This window comes from Mchenga conophoros, linkage group LG14 (genome assembly GCF_057382185.1).
Source record: "Mchenga conophoros isolate Kocher_MC1m ecotype Shallow Benthic linkage group LG14, M_conophoros_male_GT1.1, whole genome shotgun sequence".
Classification (NCBI taxonomy): Eukaryota; Metazoa; Chordata; class Actinopteri; order Cichliformes; family Cichlidae; genus Mchenga; species Mchenga conophoros.
Window position 1 is genome coordinate 39304594 of NC_140539.1, and position 10537 is coordinate 39315130.

At 46.4% G+C, this 10537-nt stretch overlaps 1 protein-coding gene across 2 annotated transcripts; it reads left to right on the forward strand.

Moving 5' to 3' along the window:
- Positions 1-3965: 3965 nt before the first annotated feature.
- LOC146560387 (estrogen-related receptor gamma-like) lies at positions 3966-10192 on the forward strand. Of its 2 annotated transcripts, none has more exons than XM_085244487.1 (8): positions 3966-4141; positions 5175-5343; positions 5756-5909; positions 7034-7150; positions 7229-7336; positions 7420-7581; positions 7786-8058; positions 9180-10192. In XM_085244487.1, exons 1-8 carry the CDS (start codon positions 4092-4094, stop codon positions 9416-9418), a joined length of 1272 nt encoding a protein of 423 aa, XP_085100613.1. In that variant the 5' UTR covers positions 3966-4091; the 3' UTR covers positions 9419-10192. The 2 variants fall into 2 exon arrangements, with proteins under 2 accessions (XP_085100613.1, XP_085100612.1); XM_085244486.1 differs by having other exon boundaries at positions 3967-4141; positions 5025-5343.
- Positions 10193-10537: the final 345 nt, after the last annotated feature.

A 10537-nucleotide genomic window follows, 5' to 3' on the forward strand; every position in this document is an offset into this window, starting at 1 on the left:
CTCTCTAGTGTTAATTTAACACTGGAGATTTTGCTGTGTAATCAAACCTCTGTAACTTTGCTTCACTTCAGCAGCATCAGGTCATGTTCACATGCTGAAAGATTTTCTTGTAAAACAAAAGGGTGGCCTTTCAAAACAAACGTTTGGGAACCATTGAACCACTTTGCCCGAAGGAGCTGCTCGGTCACGTGGAGAAGTTGAGGGCTGCAGGTTGAACGAAGCTGCTCCACGTTTCCTTGAAGACACCTTTACCTGCTCACATTAACCAAAATAGAGTGTAATAGGATCGAGGCAGAAGCACTGCTGTACGATGGGCTGTGACTGCAGGAGCATGAAGGCTCACGTTAATAAACGAGTCCTGCTGATGGATGCAGTCCTGGAGGCCTGCAGGGTCTGACACGAGGTTGACCCAGATCTGATGGAGGTGAGTGGGTCAGCTGATGCCGCAGGGTTCACTGACAGACCTTTCGGCTCAGATTAGCTCTCTGCACTCCAGGATGATTCACGGCTGTGCATAAAATGCAAACTTCCCGCCTTCGAACAGGCGCTGATGGCAGAAAGACGGCATGAAACACCGGTTTACCCCACGGAGCCCCGCTGTCAGATATAACAATGTCTGTGACGCTGGGTTTAACAAATAACTGCTCAAAGTTTTAAAAACACATTTGGCGCCATCTTCTGTCAGCACGGGACGTGACGTCATGTGATTGGTTGGCTAACATTAGTTTATGTTAGCTAACTAGTGACGGGATCGATAACTCACAGGAAAATAAGGACACTGAAACTAAACAGCAGTGTGAGGGGGCAGATTAGTGCTGCAGCAGTGAGTTTATTTTAAACCGAGGACATACTGTCTGTAACAGGAAGTGGCTGTTCGCTGTTTGCCCTGCTGCACTCGGACAGGATGATCCAGCTGTTAGCCGCTGTTCTGGGAATCCATCCTACCCGTTGTTTATGCACACAACACGAAATTAAGTGCCAAACCATCCTACTTTTGTGAATTTGACCTACAAGCAGAGATGGGCAGTAATGCGTTACTGTAATCCGATTACTTTTTTTAAAGTAACGAGTAAAGTAAGGAATTACTATTGCAAAAAAAGGTAATTAGATTACTGTTACTTTCCTGTAAGCACGCTGCGTTACTGCGTTACTAAAACCGTGATTTTTTTGCAAGTGTCTCATGACAGTGACGTAAGCGACAGCTGTGTGCAGATCAACAATCGATCACATATCGAGTGCAGAGAGAGTATGAGCGTGCAGCGTTTAAAGCGTGGAAGTACTGACCTTACTTTGAGTTTGATTCCATAAAAAGTGACAAAAACATTAGTGTCCGCTGTGCGTGGGAAGAAAACTTCTTTTTACAGCGAAAAAACCCCTAAACTTCAGAGCAAGCATGACGCTGTTTGCTTGCTGCATAAAGTTAAAAGATTAAAACTAATAAAACGAGTTTTAAAAAGAGGCTTTTCCATTTGATTACATTTTGTATGATGGATTATGTAGAAAAAGTAGAATTGGGCTGAAAGATCTATTTATCACCTCTTCAGGTTGTAAATCGTGTTTTTAAAAAAGTAACTAAGAACTAATTACTTTTGAAAATAAGTAATCAGTAAAGTAACGGGATTACTTTTTTGGGGAAGTAATCAGTAATTAGTTACTGATTACTTTTTTCAAGTAACTTGACCAACACTGCTTACAAGCATACTTTAACAACTAAAATTCAGCGGCGAACCATGCTACCTTTGTGAATGTTACCTACAAGCATACTTTAACGGGTAAAATGAAGTGGCAAACCGTCCTGGCTTTAAGAATATGAGCTACAAGCATACTCTGATGGGCAACGTTAAGTGGCAAACCGTCATACCTACTGAAATTTGTGCTGGAATTACTCTGTGACAGCAGAAATGTGCATAAACTACTTACGGTAGGACGTTTTGCCAAAGTAGGATGGTTTGTCAGAACACTGTAATGTTCACGTTTGTAAATGAGGACTTTGGAGGAGAGCCTGTGTGAGCCAGGAGCCTGATTTTTCCCCCCTCTGCGCTATTTTATCTAGTAAAATAATCTCTAAGCAGACAGTTTACACGGTTACAGCCACCACATGCTCAGAGACCCTAGCATGATCAGGAATCCCATCAGCACCTCTGCAGGGAGGAGAACGTTTGGAGACCTTTGTTGTTTCCTCACATCATCTCACTGACTGATTACTGAGTAAAAGTGAAGCCCCGGTGTAAGTGATACATTCGCCTCAAGGTGCTTTACATTGTAAGGTCGACCCTACAATAATACATACAGAGAAAAACCCAGCAATCATATGACCCCCTATGAGCAGCACTTTGGTGACAGTGGGAAGGAAAAACTCCCTTTTAACAGGAAGAAACCTCCAGCAGAACCAGGCTCAGGGAGGGGCGGGGCCATCTGCTGTGATTGGTTGGGGTGAGAGAAGGAAGACACAGTCCTGATTTATAAAGTGCTGTACAAACACCAACGTCACAACTAACAGCGTGATTTTCCTGTTGGAGTGCAGCAAACAATCACTTCCTGCTAAAGACAGTGAAGTGGACAGTATGTCCTCGGTTTAACATAAATGATTCTCTGTGGGAAGATTCATATCTGCATGTCAGAGTTTTCCCATAATTCATAGCTGGTGACATCTATGACATGGAGCCAACCACTTCTTCGTGGTGTCATTGGCTCCGTGTCCAACCTCCACCCTGGAGGACCAGGTGCTGATTTTTGTCTGGCCTTTACCTCCACGGGCTGCCCGACCTGGTTAGACCTACCAGAGCATCATCACCCGTCAGCCTCCCACCTCAGTAAGACCCGGGAGAAGACGGAGGTAGAGAGGCACAGACTGAGTGGACACGAAGGCTGAAGCAAACAGGACTCATCCTTTAACTTTCAGCTGTGTGTGAATCATCAGCTGAACCACATCTTCCGACAGACGGGTCTGGTTATGCAGCTCTTATGAAACAGCAGATGTAGGTGAGACTGATCTGAGCTGCCTGAACGTCTGAGTGTAAGATTAGGACACTGTGTGTGTGTGTGTTTACATCACACACCTCGCTGTCAGAAAGTTGCTGCTTCAGCAGCCTCAATCCTCGCCGCTCGGGTCAGCGCCCTGAACACAAAGTGGTTTTCAAGTGTTTCTCGTCCTTCATGTCATCAGTTATTGATGTAAACAAAAAACATGATTCACCACAGGAGAACTTCTACGGTGGATAAAACACTATTTTTTTTATATAAGTTTTGCTCAAACTTAAGAATCTGTGACATCATTATCAGCGTCTGGCCAGATGTTCAGGCAGCTCGAAACAACACGACAAAACAAAAAGTTCTAATCTGGAAATGAAATACATGAAAAGGCTTTAAGTTGCTAAAGCAGGACCGCTGCTCGTTCTCAGCTCCACCCTTCCTTCTGTCTGCCTCAGTGCAGCGCCTCACTTCATCCTCTGTCTGAAACATGCGTCTCTTTAAAGTCCCTAAAACGGCCTCTTCCTTCTGACTGGCCAGCTTCCGGAAGCCCGCAGTGGGGCAAAAACCAGGGTCATAGCTGTACTGATTGTGTTTTGTGATGGCATGAAAGTAGGAAAAGTAGGAACATTTTCAAGGCTCCTGAACGCCTCACGGACCTTCAGGCTTCACGTGCTCTCAGCGTCTCTTTTTATTTTTATTTATTTTTACCGTCATCCAGTTTCACGAATTACAGTATGCTTGTATTTGTGTGTTGCATATTTACAGATGTAGACGCTACAGGGTGACATCAGCAGACCGGAGCTTCGGCCTCCCGTGGCCTACATCTGTCTCTGTCCAAATCAATAGAGATGATTGGTGGAAGAGGAGGAGAAGCTAACTCCCACCACGCCCTCTCAGAGAAGCAATATGCTGATTGGCTGATCCTACAGGCCCCGCCCCCTCACTCCCATCCCTTGCGATGACACAACAAACAGATAAATAACAGTGCAGACTCCTGAAAGCCTCAGATGTCCCTCTGAGACAGTCTCAGCACGTTTGTCCCACTTTTTCGTTGGACATTGAAGTATCATCAGAGACTTTTATTACTCGGGTGTTGGACGCTCCACAGCAGCTTCACGATGGAGCTGAAGGACTTCTGCGTGACGGGCGACCTGCTCAGCCCGCAGCGGTGAGTTCACGGAGCCTCGGCCTGAAACCGTCCTCAGGTCCAGATTCAAACGTTTTAGTGAAGTTAACGCGCTTTTTCTGGATGTGTGACAGTTTTCTTTGCAGCACGTTTTGAGTAGCACAGACAAATAAATCTAAAACGTTTGAAGGTACTTTTGGAAACTCTTTAAAATCTGATGCGAACACTGTGTGGCAGCGTTCCCCAAGTTTAACTCTGTTCTTTGTGCGTCTGAAAAAAACAAAAACAAACGATGCTGCTCTGTTTTTAAAATAACTCCAATTCTGTGCAAATGTGTATGACGTTTGTATATTATGTATGATGAACACGCTGTGCAGACTCACACGGTTTGTGAAATACAACCTCTGTGTTGATGTGAATATGAATAATAAGTTTTCCTGTCCTTGAACGCGACGTTGCAGCGCTGCACTCCCACACAGACTCATGTCCATGTGCACAACATCAATGATGATTTCCACTTTTACTGGCGGAGCTTTCTCTGATCAGAGAAGCACACAGATCAAACCTTATCTGAAAAGACTTGTTTTCATTATCGTAAAACACGATCTGGCATTAACAACGCGACACTTTGTCCCGATGAACGCGAACAAACGTCACCTTTGCACGACTACGAGCTCAGATTTAAAGGCTCATTTTCTTGTAAAGCGCCCCCTGCTGGTCATTACACAGAATGCACGTTTAAACTCTTCGCACCAAACTTGTGAAACTTGGAATGCGTTCATGGGAAACCCAAATCTTCTGTTTTTAACCCTGCAGGTCATTAACGGCCTCACTAATGTCAGCAGTCGGCTCGAGATTTTATTTTGTGTTCTGCACATTTTGTCCTGGTTTGTATTTCATGCTCCTCTTTCTTCTTCCTCCTTAGCATCCTGGACTCCTCTTCTCCCTCCTCCTCCCCCAGAGATGAACCTCAATCTCCACCCTCCTTCCTCCACTCCTCCCCCATTGGTCCCGCCTTTCCTCTGGAAGCCACTCCCACTCTCAGCCCTTCACATGCAGAATTCTTCCTCCACAGCCCGGCTTCTTCTTCCTCCTCATCCTCCTCCTCCTCCTCACCGTACAGTCTCCTGTGCCGAGCAGCGGAGCCCGACTCCCCGACAGGATGTAGTTCCAGCGGTGGAAGTAGCGTCTTGGTGTCGGAAGCGTCGCTGTGTTTTTCTGTATCGGACTCGTTTTCAGCGCAGGTGAAGTTTCTGTTTAATCACATTTAAAAACACAAACACTCTTAAAGTCTGAACGTCCCCGGGGTCGAACTGCCAAACTTCAAATTCACGTCCGTATCCAACTGTTCCTGGAAGTTTTCTCTGGTGCCCCAAAAGTCTTAATCCAGACTAGAGTCAGAGCTGAAGGTTGGACTGAGGTACCTGCTGAGCTCACTGACATCCAAATAAAATCCTCGAACGTCACTAAAACTGGAGCTCCGCCTTCATGGAGGTGTGTTAGTACAGAAACCTCACAGCAGTCATGTGATTGGCCATTAAAAAGGCCCCAACACCACTCAAACGCAGCCCCGAGGTCCAGTCCAGGAACAGTTAGCTGAGGTCTGTGGGGACCGTCTTACTGCTCGCCACTGATGATGACGTCGTATATCTGCAGGTCAACTCGATCCTGAGGGGCGACTACATGACCTCGATGGGGGCCGTGGGGCCCAAAAGGCTGTGTCTGGTGTGCGGAGACTTCGCCTCCGGGTATCACTACGGTGTGGCGTCCTGCGAGGCCTGCAAGGCTTTCTTCAAGAGGACCATCCAAGGTGGGAGGAGCACGTTCATCATCTCCTGTATAAAGAAATAAAAACATGAGGATGAGGACGGCTGATGATATATTTATAAAATATAATTCTTACTGTTACTAGTGTAAATGATGCTGGTCGTTTATGACATCAGGCTGTTGAGTGTAAATGTGTCCAAACAGCAGCCAAATTACGCTTTTTGCACGTCTCCTGTGTGAAACCTCCAAATAGGTTTTTAACGGCACCCTTTAGAATAACGTGGTTACAAAGGACATCCTGTGAAGATCGACCCGCGATGTGAAACTGCCTTACAAAATACACTAAAAAGGACAAACAGGGAATCCAAGTCATCAGTAGAGTCATAAATAAATAGACGCTCAGCTGGTTTCTATTAAATATCAAAGGTCTTACAGTCTGTGTGATTCATTAGCCGATCAATACAGCAGCGCTCGCTGTATCGATTAGTGTGAGAAGCCGTCGTCTCTCACATCAGCTGCTTGTTTCTCATTCCGGGCGATCGATTGGTCACGCCCGATCACTTCACTTATTGATCTGTGCAGAGAGGTCAAAGGGAGGCCACGAAGAAACTCACAGCAGAGGGTTTCAATATTACAGGGCAGGATGATCCACGTTATTGATCCACGATGAGAGTTTGGGTTCATTTCTGATCACAGTCTGAGAGACTCTCACAAAGATCCTGCATTACTGCAGAGCTGTGACCACAGAATATAAAGCACCCTACAAACTGACCACTGCATTTGCAAATATGTGATGTCTCGATAAACCGAGCAGATATTTGAAGTTTACACAGCTACTGAAAATATGTTAAACGTTTATTTTGAGACACAGAAAGATTAATAAGAGTAATATTAAAACTTAGTAGCGGCCGCCATTGTTGGAAACTGGAATTGGCTGGGCCGCGCTATGAATTCTGGGATATGGTGGGCCACGAAGGACACACCCGTCCCATCCTTCAAATTCGGGGAAATGAAGGACACATTTGAAGGAGTCGATGAATTGGGACAGCCTTCGTCGCCTGGCTGTGACGTAATCGGCCTTCAAATGCGGCCTCCGAAGTATGCAGCCTACGTTTTGGGACACAGCTACTGACACTCCTGCTTTTATTTCCTGTTGTGGTTACCTAGGTAACATCGAGTACAGCTGCCCGGTGATGAACGAGTGCGAGATCACGAAGCGGAGGAGGAAAGCCTGTCAGGCCTGCCGCTTCCAGAAATGTCTGCAGGCCGGGATGATGAGGGAGGGTACGTTACACCAAACGACCGTTACGAGCTGGCAGGAAGTAGAACTACGTGTGTGTGAAACGCCTCTGCGTGTTGCAGGTGTCCGTCTGGACCGCGTCAGAGGGGGGCGCCAGAAGTACAAGAGGCGGGTGGAGACGGGACTGAGTTTATGCAGCAAAGCCCCGTACAGCCACCCGAGCAGCAGCAGTGAGTTCACCTTCGCTCCCTCTGAAGGCTTTCAGGTCAAACTACTCGTCCACGCCGTTTATCATCCACTTCCTGTCTTTTAGGGAACAAGGTCATTTCCCACCTGCTGCTCACAGAGCCCGCCCCTTTAGCTGCCAATCAGGACGATTCGACCAATGACAGCAGCTTGCGGATCCTGCTGATCCTGTGTGACCTCCTGAACCGGGAGCTGCTGCTTCTGATTGGCTGGGCAAAACAGATTCCAGGTACACGCTCGAGACCACCAAACAGGTCCCCAATCAAGACCACGCCCACCCTCAACCTCCACCTGGTCCCCAATCCAGACCACACCCACCCTTAACCTTTACTTGGTTATCCAGAGCACTGGAACATTATGTATAAACACAGGTAATATAATAATAATAATTATTATTATTTGTCATTTATTACTCTGCCCCGCCCACTCCCAGGCTTCTCCGGACTCTCATTGGTCGATCAGATGTCGCTTCTGCAGAGCGGCTGGATGGAGGCGCTGCTGGTGGGTGTGGCCTGGCGCTCCCAGGGCGCAGGGGGGGACGAGCTTGTGTTTGCCGGGAATCTGTGTCTGGACGAAGCTCAGTGTCGAGCCACGGGATTGGCTGACCTGTACGAGGCGCTGCGTCACCTGATAGCGAAATACAGAGCGATGAAGCTGAGCCCTGAGGAGGTGGTGACCCTGAAGGCCATGGCACTTGCCAACTCTGGTAAGAACAAGCCATTAGCACCACTGCCTGTAACCACAGTAGGACAGTACTGTGTGTCAGGGCAGAACAGGCCTGTAGGGGGCGATGTTTCCCTGCAGTTTTATAGGAGAAACAAATAATCTCGTTTTAATCTCGTCCTGATGGAGTAACCTGCTTATGCTCAGTGTTTAGGAGACACATTCTTCATGGTTTCTGTTTGACTCAAAGCATTATGGCTGCACATGAACTCAGATATTAACACTTCCTGGCTGTCTGAGTTTCAAAATAAGAGCCTGAGATGAATGATGATTAAGTTAAACAACTCGTCTGCATCTCACAGGACAGTACTGTCCTGTGAGCGGGACAGCTGAGGAGCTCCAGCATGAACTCAGATATTGATTTTACCACAATAACCACTCCACTCATTGATCTTAGAGGAGTGGTTATTGATATTGATCAGACTCTGGGAGCTGAAACAGCAGTATTGATTAATCCCAGACTTGAATTAGTTTTGTGGCTCTCACTCTGTCGCAGTTCAGTGGTCAGCAGAGCGTTTAGTGGCGGCGCTGGAGGCTGCAGGCGAGGAGCAGCCGATCAATAACACTGAAGTCTGCTCAGACTCTCACTGTCTCAGCCTCAGATCAATAAACAGACTGGCAGACAGGCCTGTGGCTGCACAGCCGTCCTAAACCTGCAGATGCTCAGGCTCAGACGTGCAGACACACTCACAGCTTCTGATCAGTCGATCAGGGGAAACATATTGAGCTGATTAACAAGCAGCACCCAAACGTTCCAGTCTGTGATTTAGAGACGTGAACAGGACCCAGTCTTTAAAAACTAAAGCAGTCTGACACTGCACACGTCCTCCACCATCGGATGTCCAGTTTCATGCAAACTCATCCGTAACCAGTTCAGTTTTCCTGCTAACACAAAACCAACCAATCACATGACCTCACATGATGTAGGTGAGAGACTTTTGGAGCCAGTAGTGACCATATTTAGACCAGAGCCTCAAGTGGCCATGAGAGGAACTGCACTTTGTGTTTGTAGCAGAGTGTTTTGGTTGTTTGTCCTGATACAGCTGAGCATGCTGGGTGTAATGAGCGAGGAAGCATTCTAACCTGCGTCTGTCCGTCTGTCAGACGCCGACCCGGTGGACTGCCCGGACTCGGTGCAGAGGTTTCAGGACGGGCTCCACGAGGCGCTGCAGGACTACGAGTCGTCCCGCCGGGAGCAGCACCGAGCAGGACGGCTGCTCATGACCCTCCCCCTGCTACGACAGACCGCCGACCGAGCCGTGCAGGCTTTCCTGCGGCTGCACCGCCACCGCCACGTCCCCATCCACAAACTGCTGCTGGAGATGCTCGACGCCAAGGCCTGACCGCGTCCTGTCGGCCATTTATCGGGGAGACTGTAAAATGACCCAATGCACTTGACTTTTAGCTTTCAGAGAAGTTATATTTTTGTATCATGATGTTTGTTTTTTGGCAGAAATGAGCTTCCGTATTTTTTGTTTATGGGACCGTTCCTGCTCAGTAAAGCTCATTTCTGCTCAAAGATCCAGCGTTACAGCTTTTCATCAGAAAACATTAAAGTGGAACCGTTCTACTCATTTGCAGCGTGGGTTCTGCTAGGGCAGCTTTGCATGAGTCACAGTTCAGAATAACCCTTCTTTGTCTGATACTGGGCCTCTGTCTCAAACAAGCTACTCCCTGTTTAAGGGCTACCGTCCTACTTAAATGTTTGAACGGTGAGTGGGCGGGGCCTTTATGTCTGAGATGACTACAGTAGGGATATCCTCTGTGACATCACAGACCAACATCAGAAAAAAAAAAAGTTTGAAACAGAGTGTTCGTCTCACTGAAGTCGTTATTAGAAACTTGGCTCATGTTTATTATGAACAGGAAAGCAGAACAGAGCCACTTTAACCAATCAGCAAACACTTCTTTAAGCTCCGCCTCCTGTAGGAAAAGGTGGGCATATCTAGAGTCAGATTTAAATTTATTTTTATAAACTAAAATATTTTTGTGTGATATCCATTTTTCCACGATGATGCGATCAAACTGCGATGCTGAGTCGTCGTTTAAATGGCTGTGGATGTTTACTGTGTCAGAGCTGTTTGTTATAACAATAAATTAAAGCTTTTGGAATAAAATCAGGTGCTCATCTTTTATCTTCTAAAATATCTCGTCATGTCTCTAAGACATGAGTCTTTACAACACGAGCTGAGCTGTACGCACAGAGTTGGAAACCATTAAAAACATTACAGATTCCTAATGGCTGAAGATGCTGCATTCACAGGTCGTAGGAAACTAGAAATTTGTCATCCTCTGTGGAAGTCTCTCTCTAGTTTTTCACCATTTCAAACAATATACATAATATAATGATATATTATTAATAAATAATAAAATAGACATAATAAAATAACAGTTAAGTTAAACATATTTTAAAAAAAAAAGAAAGAGAAAAGTAAAACAAGAGCGAAGACCTCGTGGAGTTT

Excerpts from the sequence above, each read along its gene's own strand:
- LOC146560387 (XM_085244486.1), top strand. The coding sequence starts at position 4,092 with ATGGAGCTGAAGGACTTCTGCGTGACGGGCGACCTGCTCAGCCCGCAG. Across the intron at positions 7,151-7,228 it reads GGCCGGGATGATGAGGGAGG|GTGTCCGTCTGGACCGCGTC; the intron begins GTACGTTACACC and ends TGCGTGTTGCAG. Across the intron at positions 8,059-9,179 it reads CATGGCACTTGCCAACTCTG|ACGCCGACCCGGTGGACTGC; the intron begins GTAAGAACAAGC and ends TCCGTCTGTCAG.